The sequence below is a fragment of the Crotalus tigris genome, unplaced genomic scaffold (genome assembly GCF_016545835.1).
Source record: "Crotalus tigris isolate CLP2741 ecotype Arizona unplaced genomic scaffold, ASM1654583v1 scf7180000017646.2482762, whole genome shotgun sequence".
Taxonomy (NCBI): domain Eukaryota; kingdom Metazoa; phylum Chordata; class Lepidosauria; order Squamata; family Viperidae; genus Crotalus; species Crotalus tigris.
In genome coordinates, this window is record NW_024096538.1 from 243,993 (window position 1) to 261,046 (window position 17,054).

Sequence of the window (17,054 nt, forward strand, 5' to 3'; positions counted from 1 at the left end):
AAAACCTCTGCTCATACACCATAAGCATAATTGATTCAGATTCAAATCATAGTGACAGTATTGCCAAATGCTTATGTCTCTGATGGTAAAGTCCTTTCAAAGTCATTCTAGCAGTAACTTTACTTTCTTCTATCCACTTTATCCATTGTCTTCTGCTTCTTCTAATTCTCTCAACTTGTTGTCCATCACTGATTTCTTTTACACTTGAGTTAACTTGACTTTAATTCTCTAAAAATCAATTTTTATTTGACATAAAACTTCATTGATGGAGACTCTCCTGATTCATGATACTCTTAGCAACTGTTTCTAGATCCATAATTCAAAATAATCATTCTCTCCCATTCTCAGTGTCCAGCTTTCACAGCCAAGTGCTACCTCTGAAAATTGCAATGAAAATCCCATTATTTTAACTATCCTTATCTTTCTCCCTGAGATTGATCTTTTCTTTACATTTCCAGCAGATTTTCCTTATTTTTTTTTATATTATTGCGCCTACCTACCAATTTCACTTTTTCATCTTCAGATAAAGTTCATAAAGCATGTCAGTTGCTGTAATCTGTATCTTATTAATTTAGTTTTAAACCAGATTTCTCATGATCTGTTTTTATTTTCACAATCAGCCTCAGTCATCTTTACTTTTACTTTACTTTCAATTAACAAGACTGTGTTAACTATCTGCATATTCCAGTTAATGTTTTGAGTTCCTATTCAGATTCCAGTTGTCATCTCTTTTTGTTCTGTTTTTTATTTTTATTTTTGTTCATTGTACAGATTCCTCAGGAAAATAATATTCTGGCACACTCTTTAGCTTTAGTATATATCACCTTCTGCATGATCATTAAAGCAAAGATTAAAAAAAAAACGCCTTATATCCTCTTGCTCTCTTCATTGTCCTGCCTATCCTCTGCCATTTTAGAAATCTGGTTGTTAATTTGACATATTTCTCTCAATATATAGCTCTAAGCTTTTTTGTAAGGAATTAAGTGAAAGTTTTGTGTGGAATTAGTGCTATGATTTGGTAATTTTTACATCTCACAATGTTACATAGCTATATCTCCCAACTAATCTTCTCTATATTCTAAGCCAGATAGTGATATTTTATATTTATTGACACAGAACTGTCCAACTGCCTGTTCTCTGTGCCTTTAAAAGTATTTCATCTGTGCTTGGTGCTTTCCTATTTGACAATTGGCATACTCTACCTACCTTTTATCAGTTCCTGAATGTATTCACATTCTGCAAATGTTTCTTACATTCTAATTCTTGATGGTTAGAATTTCAAAAGAGTATTTACATTTACCTTTAATAAAATTTCCTTACTTACATTTCTTCTGTTATTCTTAAATATTCCTACCTCTGTAGATTTCCCTTTATTTTTCCAATTTTCTTAAAGAGATCTCTTCTTTTCCTTTTAATGTTATATTCTTCTATTCGTCAACACTCTTGATTGATATCTTTCTTTATTTACCCTTAATTGTTGAACATTGTGATTCAGTAATATGTCCTGTATATTGCTCAAGTTTTTCATCCTTTATGTTTTACTGGTTGTTGTAATAACTTGTTCTGAAAACCACTTGGATCTTTTTGTCTTTGGAATTTTGGGAACATATTTTTACTTTGTTTTTCATAATGTTTCTTAAATCTTAGCCCTTCAGATTCTCTTTCACTTAAATTAAGTATACTAACTTTTTCTTTGCTCTTATACGTCCTCCAGATTGATTTTGTAGGTTTAATGCATAAATTTGATGCCAAGAATTCATGGTCTGTTCCACAATCTGCATCTGGTAGTATCCTGGTTGACTGAATTGCACTTCTTATCATCTGTTTCCTATCATCGAATCAATTTGATTCCAGTGTTGTACATTTTATGATGTGATTATGCTGAGTCTGCATTTCTAGTCCTTAAAGCAGGTATTATGTTAATTTAGTTCAAATTTTCCTGTGATTCCTGTTCTTCCATTTCTCTGATTTCTATATTAAAGTCACCCCCAATTAAAAAGTATTATATCTTTTTAATACTGTTTTTAGCATCCCTTTCAATAGGCAATACAATTCCTCATTTTCTTAACTGCATATGTAGCAAGTACATTCACTAATATTCATTATATATACTCATTCTAATAGATCCTATAATTTATTGCGTTATTGTCAAGTATACATTTAGCAAATTTCTATTTGAATCATTGCCATTTTTCTTCTATATGGTCCTATGTCACAAATTATATAATTACATGATTTGAAGTTGGCTTCTCTCATACTTGCAGAGCTCATTCGATCTTACCACCATTGTGGTAATTAAGGATTACCCTTAATTTTGCCACTGCACCATTAGGCTTTGATTTTTTCCATCCTTTCAGATTCTTCAGAGTTATTCAGGAGAAAAAGTAAAGATAATTTCCTTTGTGCAATAGAGTATTAGTTTAAATAAGATTGAAATTTACCTGAAGTGATCATAGTAGCACACTTTTAGAGTGCTTTGTTTCTTTGTTTCTTACTAGCCTTGCCTCTCTTCCTTTAACTGTTCTTACAGTTTTCTTTCTTCATTTTCATCCTTCTCTCATTCATTTTTATTTTTTCCAATTTTTAACTTGTATAGGAAAATGGATAGGATTGATATTGGATTGTGCTTCAATTGTATTCTGATTTTATTATAAAAATAATATTATGCATAATACTTTACATTCTGCAAACTGTTTTCATTGCCAGTATGTTTCTGGGTTATAATGTCCTGTAAAGCCCTATGCAGCATAGGATGAGGTTATTTGAGACCACCTCTCCTAGATGCATCTATCTGTCCCAGTGGAATTGGCAAGAGAGGTTACAGGTTCCATCCATGAAAGAATGTAATCTAGTGGAACCCAGGAAGAAAGTCTTTTCTGCCATAGTCCACAACCTGCGGAACATCATCCCTGGAATTTAGATTGACCCCAACTATACTGGCCTTTAGAAGGATCTTGGAAGACATGGCTCTACCATCACACCTGGGGCCTGGCAGTGATGGAAGCTTTTACAGCAGCTGTGTTGAACTGATGTAATGTTGGATTCTGCTGCTGATTTTGTTTTTAAATGATTATTGATGGTTTTAGATGTTTCCATATTTGTTCTTTAAACTTGCCTTTGTTAGATTATTTTTTACCTGTTGTGAGCTATTCAGATTTACCTAGTTGAGATGGGTAGCCATTCAAATAATAATAACAATGGTAATAAAATACAAAAAACCTACAAAATATAAAAATTAAATATCACTTATGTTTTTATTTTTCAGAGATGTAAGTATGTATGATTGTGGTTAGTAAAAACAAAAATACAGTAAAAGCATTAATATCACTATTTATGCATAGGTGAACAGAGCCCTAACGTTTCATTGATGCAAAGAATGTCTGACATGTTGTCAAGATGGTTTGAAGAAGCAAGTGAAGTTGCACAGAGCAACAGAGGAAGAGGACAATCTCGCTCTAGAGGTAAATGCTTTTAACAGCCCTCACAGTTAAATGACGGTAATGAGTCTATTTAATCCAAAATATGCTGATATTATAAGGTTGCTATCTCAACTCAAGAGTAAGTATGTCAAGAACAAATCTTTTCTGATTAATTGTACCTAAGTTTTTGATTGGGTAACTGATTGTGGGAGTGCTATCGAAATGAAATTTTGTGACCAGCATAGCATAGCATGCTGATTAATAAGTTAATAAAATATTGGCTGAATAATCTGAAAATTGTTGACTCAAAGTTGGCTGAAAAGTAACACTTTGATTGTTCACTAATGGTTCTTCATTAAATTAAAGAGAAATTTCAGTCCTGTATGTGAAATATTATATATTTCAATAAAAAGGGAGAGAAGAACATTTACCATATTTGCAGATGATACAGATAAATTGTATTATAGAAGACAAAGAAAATTATCTTGGTAGAAATTATCGAAAAGTTACAACATCAAATTTAACAGAAACAAGTACAAAATTATTTACTTAAGAAACAAATATCAAATGCCTAAGCATAGGATGAAATTTATAAACCCTGACTTGTATTTATAAAAAAGATCTTGGAATAGTTGAGGCCAAACTCATTATGAACCAATAGTGTGAAGTGGCTATAAAACAGCAAATTGTATTTTAAAGTACATCAACAGAAGCATAATTTCCAAATCCATCCTCTCCAGTGCTGGTCGTGGTTAACTCAAATACTTTGTTCAGTTCTGGGAAATAATTTTAAGAAAGATTCAGAAAAAATGGAAGGGCTCAAAGAAGTGCAGTAGTGATTGGAGGGACTAGAAACTAAGTCCTGAAAAATGAGATTGATGATGATGAACTTTTGTAGCTTTGAAAAGATACAACAACAACAACAACAAAAAGGAAATGATACTCTTCAAATACCTGAAAAATTATAATGTAGAAGAATATCTCATTTTTTCTCATTGCAGACTACAGAACATGCAGTAATGGATTTCAGTTATCGAAAGATGTAGACTCATGTAACACTGAAATCAATCAAACAAAAACCAGACAAATATTAGAAAAAATATCCTAACAAGAAGATCAGTTTGACAATGGAAATTATTATCCAAAAATTGTGGGCTCCCCTTCATTAGAAGCGTTCAAGCAGAGGATTGACAGTATCTGAATAATTTAACTGGCATCCTGCATTGAGCAGAGATTGGACTTGATGGCTTAAATAGGCTCCTCCAAATTTAAACTTTTAAGAATCACATTTAGCACATTTAATCTACTCTGTTGAAAGTATTAATTTGCTACTGTGTTGAATAAATATAAACCAGTAATCTTTTTTTAAAAAACAAGCAGAGTTAAGTTGATGCTTTTCTTCAAAGGTGGAACAAGTAGATCAGATGTTTCTACCCCAGGAAATGTCTTGGCAGGTGCTGAAACAGAAAATTCCATGGAAGTAGATGGTCCTGAACAATTGCAGTCATCATCATCTACAGTGTCAGCTCAAGCTCCCTCAACATCTTCATCAACAGAAAGTCCTCCTTCTACTTCTTTACTCTCGTCTCCTGACAATGAACAAAGACCTTTTTTGGAGACACCTGCACCTCCTACACTCCACCAACCTGGTATGTAAAGTTTTCTTGTTAAAACAGTACATGTATTTAATCTTATAAGGAGTTTAAAATACATGTTTATTATACCAATTTTCAGTGTGGTCATGTACTTGGATGCATGACCTCCAATTATAAAATCTACTACATTAATCTTCACTCAAAATTTTATTAGTCTGACATTTGGCTATAATTTGTTACAACACAGTATATTGCTACTTTTCTTCAAAAAGATATGCCATTAAATGTTTAGCTCAATTTCTGATCCTGCCCAGAACAGTTTTTCAGCTGTGTAATGTATATTGAAGTTTGTAAGATAATTGAGTTTGTTCATTCCCAGAGTTTCATTGATAGAGCTTGTTTTAAAATTTGTTCAACTGTAGTTAGGTTACAAATATTTTTGAATTCCTAATGCTAGTATGTAAATATGAAGTAATTATTTGTTTTATAACCTAAATTAGCAATAATTAATGTGGAGATGGTTCTTAGAAAAAGAAGAAGATCTGACTCCTGAACTAAAGATAGATATACAGGAAATTGGGATAGAAATAGGCACATGGGCAGATCATAACCTTTAAAAGCAACATGATTATGATTGCTTATTTGTAACCCTGTAATCAGCTCTGGGAAATGGGGGGAGGGGTGGGAGGGATTTTGGTTATATACTGTAAAAAATTTCTAAAACTTAATAAAAAAATAATTAAAAAAAAGAAATAATAATAATAATAAAAATGGGGGAAAAAAGCGACATGGAAAGGAATTAAAAAAAAAACCAAGATGGATTTTAAATCAATCTATACTAAAAGATAAAGAATTCATAGACTTGGCCAAAAAAGAAATGGAATTCTTCTTTAAAGAAAATAAAGAAGAAGACACGTCACTACAAAACATATGGGATACAGCCAAAGCGTATTTTAGAGCCATAGCTATAATGTATATGGCAAAGAAAAACAAATAGAGAAGACAGCAATATTTATTATTAAAAGAAGAATTTAGAAAATTAGAGACAGAATTACAACAAAACCCACAGGAAAAGACTTTGAAAAGAGAAATGGAAATAATAAAACATAAGCTGAATTTGTTGGACTCAGAAAAACTGGCGGAACAAATAAAGAGAGCAAAACAAAATTTCTTCAAAAATACCATTAAGCCAGGAAAATGGCTAGCCTATAAGCTTAAAAAACAGAAAGAGAAGAAAATAATACATAACCTAGTAGATGAGAAAGGTTGTTTACAATTTAAAAAGGAAGAAATAAAAAAGATAATCAAGAAATATTATAAGGAATTGTATGGCAAAGAGGAGGCTGCAAAAGAGAGAATTGCTCAATATTTAGAAGAAAGTAAATTGCCAAAGATTCCAGAGACATTCAAAAGTATGTTAGAAGAAAGAATAACAATGATGGAGATATTAGAAGCTATAAAACGACGACAGGAATGGAAAAACACCTGGCCCAGATGGGCTACCGGCGGAACTTTATAAAAATCTACAAGATATATTAAGCGAACCGTTGAAAGATGTGAGTAATGGATTATTATTAGAGGCCAAGCTTCCAAATACATGGATAGAAGCAAATATTACTTTGATACCAAAAGAAGATTCAGACTTGATGTATATTAAGAACTATAGACCAATTTCATTACTCAATGTGGATTACAAAATTTTTACTTCAATAATGGCAGAGAGACTGAAAAGATACTTAGTTGAGTTTATACATCCAGATCAAAACGGCTTTTTACCAAAGAGAGAAATTAAAAACAATTTAAGGGTGATAATGGATGTATTAGAATATTATGAATTACACCCAGGGAAATAATTAGCATTAGTGTTTTTAGATGCCCAAAAAGCGCTTGATAATGTTTCTTGGCAATTTATGGTTCAACAATTACAAATAATGGATTTTGGAAAGAACTTTACAAATATGATAAAAACAATATATAGTAAACAGACAGCAAAAGTGATAGTGAATGGAGATTATACTGAGAGCTTTGAGATAAGAAAAGGCACGAGACAAGGATGTCCACTATCTTCATTATTATTTATCTTTACTTTGGAAGTACTAAATAGAAGGATAAGACAGGATATAGAAATTAAAGGATTAAAAATAAAATATGAAATATATAAGTTACAAGCATTTGCCGATGATCTAGTGTTTATTTTGAAAGAACTTTTAGAGATGATTCCTAAACTATGGGGAAAGATAGAAGAATATGGAGAAGTGGCAGGACTAAAAATAAATAAAGATAAAACTAAAGTAATAGTAAAGAACCTTACAGATAAACAAAAAAGGCAAATACTGGAGAAAACAGAGGTACAAATAATGAAAAAAGTTAAATATTTAGGTATTCATCTTTCAGCTAAGTGTTCGTCAATAAAAGAAGAAAATTATATAAAATTATTGAAGCAAATGAAGCTAGACTTGAAAAGATGGAAAAATCTCCAGCTGTCAATATTAGGAAGAATTGCTACAATAAAAATGAATGTGTTGCCGAAGATTTTATTTCTATTTCAAACGATTCCGATAAAACTTGAGAGAAAATTCTTTCAAGATTTAAATTCATTGGTTTTGAACTTTATTTGGCAGGGGAAAAAAGCTAGAATTAAGATGAAAACATTATAAGATGCTAAGGAAAATGGAGATTTTGGGTTACCAGAATGGACATTGTATTATCAAGCATCTGTGTTAACATGGGTGAAAGAGTGGATAAAACTCAGAAATAAAAGGTTATTGTATTTAGAGGGACATGATTTACAATTGGGGTGGCATGCTTTTTTATGGTACGGGAAAAACAGAGTCCATAAGTACTTTCAAAATCATTTTATAAGAAATGCTTTGTTAATAGTATGGGAAAAAATTAAAGCTAAAATATATTCAAAAATTCCAGGTTATCAACGATGGAGGCATTTATTCATCTGAACCTGGTAGACTTTGAAAAAACATGGATATATAAAGATATTTTAGATATGGATGGGAAATTAAAATCTAAACAAGAATTGGAAAATCAGGGAATTAATCTGTCTTGGTGGGCACATTTACAGATACAAAGTAGATATGAAAAAGATGTAAAAATGTATGGATTTTACAAGGACCAATCTGTGTTTGATAAGATTTTGTTATCCTCAGATGAGAAATTAATCAAGAAAATGTATAATTTTTTGTTAATTTTAGATATGGAAAGTGAACAAGTGAAAGAAACAATGACAAGATGGGCAAAAATTTTTGGTTATAATATACAATTAGAAAAATGGGAAATGTTATGGGAGAGAAACTATAAATTAACAATGTCAACTTCATACAAAGAAAATTTGTATAAAATGCTTTATAGATGGCACCTTCCACCAGCAAGATTAGCAAAAATGTTTAAAAATACAGTATGTCAGATAGATGTTGGAAATGTAAACATAACATAGGCATGTATTATAATATTTGGTGGACATGTGGAAAGGCAAAGGCGTATTGGAAAAATATACATATATGGTTAGAAAAAATATTGGGCGAACAAGTGGATTTTAAACCTGAACTTTTTCTACTAGGCATTATGCCTGAAAAGACTAATAAGCAGAAATTATATTTAATCTTACATATCACCACAGCAGCGAGAATAATTTTTGCATAGTACAGGAAGAATGAAGGATTGCCATCAGAAGAAGAAATAATCAGGAAATACTGGAATGTGCAGAGATGGACAGATTAACTATGAGGTTGAAAGACAAAGAAAATACAGACTACTATCAAATTTGGAATTTATTTTATTCTTGGTTAGAGAAAAGAATGAAGGATTAGGAATTGAACATGTATTAGTTTAGCAAACTCCAGACAACTTTGTTGATTGGAAAAATTAACATACTGTATGTTGATGGAAAAAAAATTAATTAATAAAAAATAAATAAATAAAAGAAAAAAAGAAAAAAAAGTTCTGTACAACTGCCTTATATACTCAACCACCTTTCACAAGAATGACTGTATATATTGAACGTAAGACACTGTTGCAGTTTCAAAAAAATCTTTCTCCAGTACAGAAGATGGAGAATCCACCAATGGGTTTTCTCTGTCTGCCTGCTCTTGAGACCAAGTAGCCAAGACCCAGTCTTAACTCTTGAAGATGTATCAGGTTTGGCTCTCAGCAGATAGCAGGTCAGAGAAAAAATCTATTGGTGAATTCTTCCTATTTAATTCAGCAAAAAACATTAAATTGTAATCATCTTAACAAATTCCCCACAAGTACTGGGCTCAGTACTAATTTCAAACGTGTTTGAGGTGTGCAGGGTGTGTGTGTGGGGGGGAAGTTTCCCTGCAGCCTTCATATTTTCTTTCCCCAGGGCTCTGGGGAAAACTCTCAGCAGGGGCTGCTAGGAGCGCATTCTTTCCCATTTCCCCCCCCTTTCTTGTCACTTGTTTCTGGCGTTAGATTCAGGCTGCAGGTCTGAATTCAAAATTCAACTCAGGCCATCGGAGGCATCCCAGGCAGCCAGAGGCAGTCGCGGATGCTATTTTGTTTGCTGTTTTAGGCAGTGGAGCTGATTTAAATTTCGTGGTTTTGCCTGCTGTTTGGGAGGCAGCCCACGAAGGTGACTTATGGTGCAGCAGTGAGTGCTGCCTCCGCGATTATCCAGGACAAGGTGCTTTGCTACTAAGGCCGCGGAGACTGTTCTCTACTGAGAACAAGTCGCGGCCGCCATTTTGAAAGCCTCGACAAGTACAAGGAGCTGGGAATGGCCTTCTTCAAGAGTTGCAGCACCTTAATTCCATCGGTGGCCTAATTATAGCCCATTTCAGTGAATTAACTCCCAAATTTGTCCTTTGTAGGGGGCAAATTGTGGGTTCACCCCTGAAGACCGCAACCCTAAAGGGGGCCCCTCCAGACCCACCAGGCCTACTCGCAATAGGAGTGGACATCTTGAATGCCATGTGGTTGTATCTAAGGCCCAACGAGGCCTAAGCATAGCAATTACACAGACCAGGCCTCATAATACATATAGTAGCCGCCAATTGAGATCGGATCCTTCCCTTCTCAGGACATCTTTTTTCCTGTTAGGCCTCTACATCCCTTTGGGGGTTTTTTTGCTTTTTTTTTTTTACTGGTGCACACTGACTGGCCACCTAAGGCCTCCGGGCGGAGCCCAGAGAGTGGTTCCAAACGTGCCTTCGGTATCTAACTCAAGTGCCGTGACCAAAGCCCAGAGAGAAATTTTTTTCTGGTCGGGTGGTCAGGGGAACAGTCTTGCTGCTTGTGCCAATCTCACTCCTGCCAGCTACTTGCCTGCCAGAGCATCACCTCAGCTTGTCTGAGACTGCTCCACTGGGATGGAGGGCTCCATGTTGCCTCAATCCATGAGCAACGCCTCTCCATACTCTAATTATGGCTGCCACAAATCCTCTGAACAGGAGGCAGCAGGCAAGTCCAAGTCCAAGACTAAGCACATGCTCAAGAAGTCTTCCAAGCTGGCAGAGAAGCAAGCCAGCCGTAGGCACCAGGCTCTGGAGAAGGAGTTCTCCAGAGCACAGAGGCAGGCTGGACTAGATATGATGCAATTGGTGGCCCCCGAAGCTGATCTTCTCTTAGGTCCCTCAACTTCAGCTCAAGGTGTATGGTCCATCCCAGGGACGCCGGTCACTATAGGTTCACCTCCCACAGTGACTCAACACACAATAGCTCCAGCTGCAGTTCCAGAGGCCACATTTACTCCCATGGTGGCGGGACTCAGGGGACCGGACTTTGGAGATATTTTCTCCGACGGTCGCCTTGAGGCCTTACTATCCAAGGTAGTGGACAGAGCTCTAGTGCAGCGTTCCTTTCAGACACCTGATCAAGGGGCGTCCACACCAGGCATGCCTCCTTATGGGGTCCCTACAGAGTTCCCCATGCTCCAGGAGCCTACGTCTCCCGCGCATTCTTCCATGAACAGTTACTCTTCCCCTCAAGGTGAGGAACAACTGGATCTTCTGTCAGAGGAGGAGGAACTTCCCCCTGAGCCCTCCCCTTCGGGAGGCCTTTTCAATTCAGCCCTTTTTCTCTCAATCCTACGTAAGGCCACAGCAACGGCAAATATAGGCTCACATCAATTCCCTCAACCGCAGGCTCCATCGGATACCAGCCCCAATCCTATATTTTTTGAAACGGTGGCAACCGAACATCACGTTCTGTGCCCCTCCATTTTCCTGAAAGGGATCAAGAAACCATGGGCTCCCCCTTCCTCATTCCCTTCCATAAGCGGGACTGACAAAAAGATCTTTAGCACCTCCACAGATCTCACCGGTGCATTGGAGGTCCCCAAGGTAGATGAAGCATGGACCCCCCCTGGTATCCCAGATGGTGATCGCTGGGGACTTGTCAGAGGCACTTAAAGCTGACAACAAGAAATGGGAACATACATTTTGGAAGACACATCAATCATCGGCATGGGCAATTAAAACGGCCAGCTATGTGTCCTTTTTTGTCAGAACTACCCTTCTATGGTTACGCCAGCTTTAGGCTAGAGTACCTGCTGAGGATTTGCGGACCCACCAAGACTTAAGTAAGATGGTGGTGGCTACTGAGTACGCTGTGGATGCAATGCTTCAGTCTGCCATCTTTGCCTCTAGGTCTATAGCTTCCAATATTACTGCCAGGAGGATGCTGTGGCTAAAACATTGGCAGGCTGATGCCAAGCTCAAATGGTGTCTAGCGACTGCTCCTTATCTGAGCAATAACTTATTTGGGGAGGCCCTGGCCCCGTACCTTGTGGAGAACAAGGACAAGTGCAAGGTCATGGCTCACTTGAACAAGAAGTCCGACAAGCGTCCCACTCCCTACTTTCGTAGACAGTCCTTTCGGCAGGCAGCAGGTACAACAGTCACTCAGCCCTCCCGCATACACTCCCAGACAGAGACAACAGGGACAGACTAAGTGACCATTTCGAGGGGCAGGACGTCCGTATAGAAGGTCCAAGTGACTCCTACACTGCCCTTCCCATCGGGGGGAGGCTAGCCCACTTCTTACATCAGTGGGAACTCACCTCCATGGACAACTGGGTCCGGCAAACCATTCAGTTCAGTCTGTTCCTGGAGTTTCTAGCCAAACCCCTGGACCGATTCATTGTCTGTTCCGTTTCCAGGGATCCACTCAAACAGGGACTCATGCAGGAGGCCATCCAACATCTTTTAGCGATTCAGGCCATAGAACCGGTACTGACAGACCCCAGGGGAAGGGGGTTCTACTCCATCCTCTTTGTGGTTCCCAAGGCCTCGGGGGTGGAGAGCGATCCTGGATCTCAAGCATCTCAACCATTACATCACTTACAAAAAGTTCAAGATGCAATCTCTCCAGTCCATCCTGGGAGGCATCAGACAGGGAGACTTCCTGGCGTCAATAGACCTCATGGAAGCGTACCTCCACATCCCCATTCATCCAGCTCACCGACGATTCCTAAGATTCTGCTACAGGGGCAGTCATTTCCAGTACAAGGCCCTTCCCTTCGGCCTTTCTTCAGCACCCAGGGTGTTCACCAAAATCCTGGCCGTGCTAGCCGCCCAGCTGAGGAAGATACCAATACGCGTCCAGTGTTACCTGGACGACATCCTGATTCAAGTGTCATCCTTCCAGGCAGCTCAGGCGGATGTGAAACACACCATTCAGGTCCTTCAACAACATGGCTTCTCAATCAACTTCCAAAAAAGCCAGACAGTTCCCTCATCCAGGCTCTTACACCTGGAAGCCGTGATAGACACCACCAAGTGCACAGTCTATCTCTCCCAGGAGCGAGTGGTCAGCATCAGGGAGCTAGTTCGCCAGGTGTACAGGGAACATACAGTTCCATTGGTCTTACTCTCCCAATTATTAGGAAAGATGGTCTCCTGCATAGCCATAGTTCCCTGGGCCAGACTCCACTTGCGGGACCTCCAATGGTTCCTGCTACCTTTCCAATGGGTGAAGGCCAGCGCATCCAACCGTCAAGTCAGGGTCCTGGTTCACATTCGCAGGGCGCTTCGCTGGTGGTTCTCACAGGCAGTGACCAAAGGATCACCCTTCAAGGAACCAGACCGCATCACCATCACGACAGACGCCAGTCTGTTTGGATGGGGGGCCCATCTACATTCTCAGTTTGCGCAGAGCCGTTGCTTCCGCGCACACTTGAGACACAACATCAATTGGCTGGAGCTCAGGGCCATCCACCTAGCTCTTCGCCAATTCAGGCACAGGATCAGGGGTCGCCACGTCCTGGTCCTTACAGACAATGTGACGTCCAAGGCTCACGTCAACTGTCAGGGGGGCATCAGGTCCAGGTCCCTCATGTCCGAGGCACGGCTCCTGGGTTCCTGGCAGAGTCCAACCTGGCCTCCATCAGGGCCGAACACATCTTGGGGGTCAACAACCAGCAAGCAGACTTTCTGAGTCGCGCTATAGTGGATCCCTCTGAGTGGGGGTTACATCCGGACCTGTTGTCCAAAATCTCTCACAGGTTCGGCCAACCAGTCCTCGACCTGTTTGCGTCGTCGACCAATGCCCAACTCCCCAGGTACTACTCCCGCTATCTCCTTCCAGGGGCGGAGGGGATGGACGCCTTGCGGACTCTGTGGCCACAAGGTCTCCTTTACGCCTTCCCTCTCCTACCGCTCATACCGGCGACCATCTGCAAGCTACTCCAGGAGCAGGCAGAAGTGATCCTCGTGGCCCCGTACTGGCCACAGAGGCTGTGGTTTGCCGATTTGATGAATCTTTCCCAATCTCCTCCATGGAAGATCCCCCTTCATTGTGTGTCTCTACATCAGGGGTCCCTCCAACACCCGAACCCCCGATGGTTACAATTAACCGTCTGGCGCTTGAGCGCAGCATAATGGCAGAAGAACTATTTTACCCTTGCGCCATTACCATGATTCAGGCTTCCCGTCGTCCAGCGACCAATTGCATTTATGATTGTACTTGGAAGAATTTTTGCCATTGATGTCGAAGGCGACAACTGGATATTTCCAAAATGACCATCCCTCAGATCGTAGATTATTTTTTGGATGGTCTGGACAGAGGCCTCGCCCCTGCGACTATTCGCAGACAGGTGGCGGCCTTGTCCACGCTATTCACCTGTGCGGATTCCGTTCCCCTAGCTCACCATCCTAGGATTCACGCCTTTATCAAGGGGGCATGCAACACCAGGCCTCCCGTGGTACACAGGTATCCTTTTTGGGAATTGCCTCGCGTCCTTTGCGCTCTAACAAAACTACCCTTTGACCCCATAATGACTATTCCGTTACGGAATCTATCTCTTAAGGTTGCGTTCTTAATCGCTATCACGTCAGCCAGATGTATCTCTGAGCTAGCTGCTCTACCAGTCAGGTATCTTTCACACCTTTGTATCTTTCACCCATCTTTCGGGTGGTCCTTCGCCTGGACCCCACATTTGTGCCCAAAGTAAATTTGCTCTTCCACAGGGCACAGGAAATCATCTTACCAAATTTTTGCCCCAATCCTTCCCATGACTTGGAGCGGCAGTGGCACACACTGGATGTCCACAGGGCGCTGCAGCGTTATATGAAACGTACAGAGCCTTTTCGTAGGTCTGAGGCCCTATTTGTTTCTTTCCGTCCGGCTTCTCTGGGACAGAAAGTTTCCGCTGGCACTATTGGCAGGTGGACCAGGGCCTGTATCGCGGAGGCGTACCAGTCCTCTTCATTACTGGCTCCAAGTCATCTTACTGCCCATTCTACTCGCAGTGCTGCAACCTCTGCAGCATGGGCCACTCAGGCATCCATCAAGGAGATTTGCAGTGCTGCGACATGGTCCTCGCCCTCCCCATTTGTACGCCATTACAGGATCAACCGTTTTGCTTCGGCGGACGCCTCCTTTGGTTGGAGGGTCCTCCAGCAAGTGGTCTCCGGGTACTCTATTCTGGCCTTATCTGTTTCCCACCCATCGGGACAGTAAGGCTTTGGTATGTCCCATTGGTGGATTCTCCACCTCCTGTACTAGAGAAGGGGCATTGTCTTACCTGAACACCTTTTCTCAGTATGGAGATGGAGAATCCACACCCACCCTTTAGGTCAGTCAGGACGTAGTTCAGGGTTTGAGAGCCAACAACTTGTCCACTTTCAGCCACTTCGTCCTCGCTAAGACTGGATCTCCTAGCAAGAGGGGGTGTGTCAAATTTGGCTACTTGGTCTCAAGAGCAGGCAGGCAGAGAAAACCCATTGGTGGATTCTCCATCTCCGTACTGAGAAAAGGCGTTCAGGTAAAACAAGGCCCCTTTTCCCCCCAAAGTTGCTTACTACATGAATGGAAGCTTATTGTTTAAGAAATGTAAGCATAAAAATGCTCTTTTGGTTTGTAGAACTAGTTGCATTAATCTTTAATCTGACCATGCGTGATTTCTGTGAAGGAACCAATCAGTTATTGTCTCTTAATTGTTCTGTTCTTTACTGTGCTAATCATTCATAGGCAAGAATTAGACTTGCATTACAATGGATATTTTGTTATTTTTATTGAACCATACATCTTGTACCACATCTGCGTTGTGTTCATGCAACTTAGTGAGCTGACTGTTACAATATAGTAGAAAGTAATTTTCCCTTCCTTGGTTAGTGCTGCTTTTGCCTAACTTTTCTACCTGTAATTATATTGTCAATTGATTTATATGAAGATTTATAAAACCTGCAATGGTGGAAGGTAATTGAAAATCTATATCAAAAATTTTGGTCAAAGCATCTTTTGCACCCTTTAGAAGTGGAGTATTCAATATGTTGAAATTCTTGCTACAATCCTATAGAGGCAATTTTGTGAGTTACTGGAAATTGAGCCTAAATTCCTTTCTCACTCTGTTTTTATTAGAATATACACAGTGGTTTTTTTAGCATTTCTATAATTTAGATGGTAAACAACAACACTTTTCATTTTTATTACCGTTAGAAACAGAGGATGGGAAAGAACAGAGGTGTTAGTAAATTGAAAGCAAGCTTCCAAAAAAAAAATTGGTTATAGAAAGGTTCACATATTATGTACTATTTTATATTGCCATTTCATTGTTAAATTTTAATTGTAGCTTAGGAGGATTTTATCTCAAATTCTCGTGAGCCATTTTATTCATTTTATCTATTAATTTAATTTATATAGCTTTTTATCTCACAAGAGATGATTCTGGGTAGGATACAATAAATAATCAATAAAAAACAATGTAGATATAAAATAGATATTTAGAAATACAACATTAAAAGCATATTAATTAAAACTAAATTATATGCAAACCCCAAGCAGAGAGGATGTGAGTACATCCATCTCGATAGTAGAGCCATCTAAACAGGATTCCAGTTCGCTAGGACCCTCAGCCCTGGTGGCATAAACAAATCTTAAGGGACTTCTGGAACAGCAAAAGGAATAAAGCTGATGTAATGTCCAGTGGGAGAATGTTCTATAAGGCCAACATCATGGCAGACAAGTCCCATTTTCTGGTCCCTGACAGATGGCATCCACAGCGTGTTCTCTTTGCCAGATCTAATGGGCCAGGAAAGATGGCTCAAAATTGCTTTACATCTGCACAGAGAACTCTGCATAGCATAGACTATGCAAATATGTTTTGAGTAGGAAATATGTACTGGGTAGGAAAAATGATATCTGTGAAAATAGCTTTGGCTTCATGTATTAAGACCTGCAATTCCTTGCTTCCAGGAATGAAACTAAAAATATTTAAAACATATAAAATCCATTTTATGCTTCATGTGTAGCATGTACAATAAATGTTACTCTATTCATAGGAAATATAATTTCTGCATTAAGTATGAAACATTTTAGTAAAGATTATTGAGCTGGATTACATAAAAAGACTGTGTAAAGATTAATACATTCCATAAAAACTGCTTTAATATTTCCGCTGTTTCAAATGAGCCTCATCCTCTTATGGATTTTGCTTAGGAATCAGTCCACTTGCTCACCATTATTCCAGAAGTAAAGAGGTGTCATTTTTAGCAATTGAGCATCAAGTTTATGGTTAAATTTGATACGGACTGAAACTATAGCAGGGTTAATCAACTATAATAATAAA

At 39.0% G+C, this 17,054-nt stretch overlaps 1 protein-coding gene across 7 annotated transcripts in view; it reads left to right on the forward strand.

The window, feature by feature from the left end:
• Positions 1-17,054, forward strand: part of DCAF6 (DDB1 and CUL4 associated factor 6) — a 65,211-nt gene that overhangs the window by 22,019 nt on the left and 26,138 nt on the right. For 6 of the 7 annotated variants that reach the window (XM_039335673.1, XM_039335668.1, XM_039335672.1 and 3 more), the window contains exons 9-10: positions 3,342-3,461; positions 4,826-5,068. In XM_039335673.1, coding sequence (XP_039191607.1) covers positions 3,342-3,461; positions 4,826-5,068 — 363 coding nt within the window. The remainder of the gene's footprint in view (positions 1-3,341; positions 3,462-4,825; positions 5,069-17,054) is intronic. The other variant, XM_039335670.1, reaches the window with a different exon arrangement.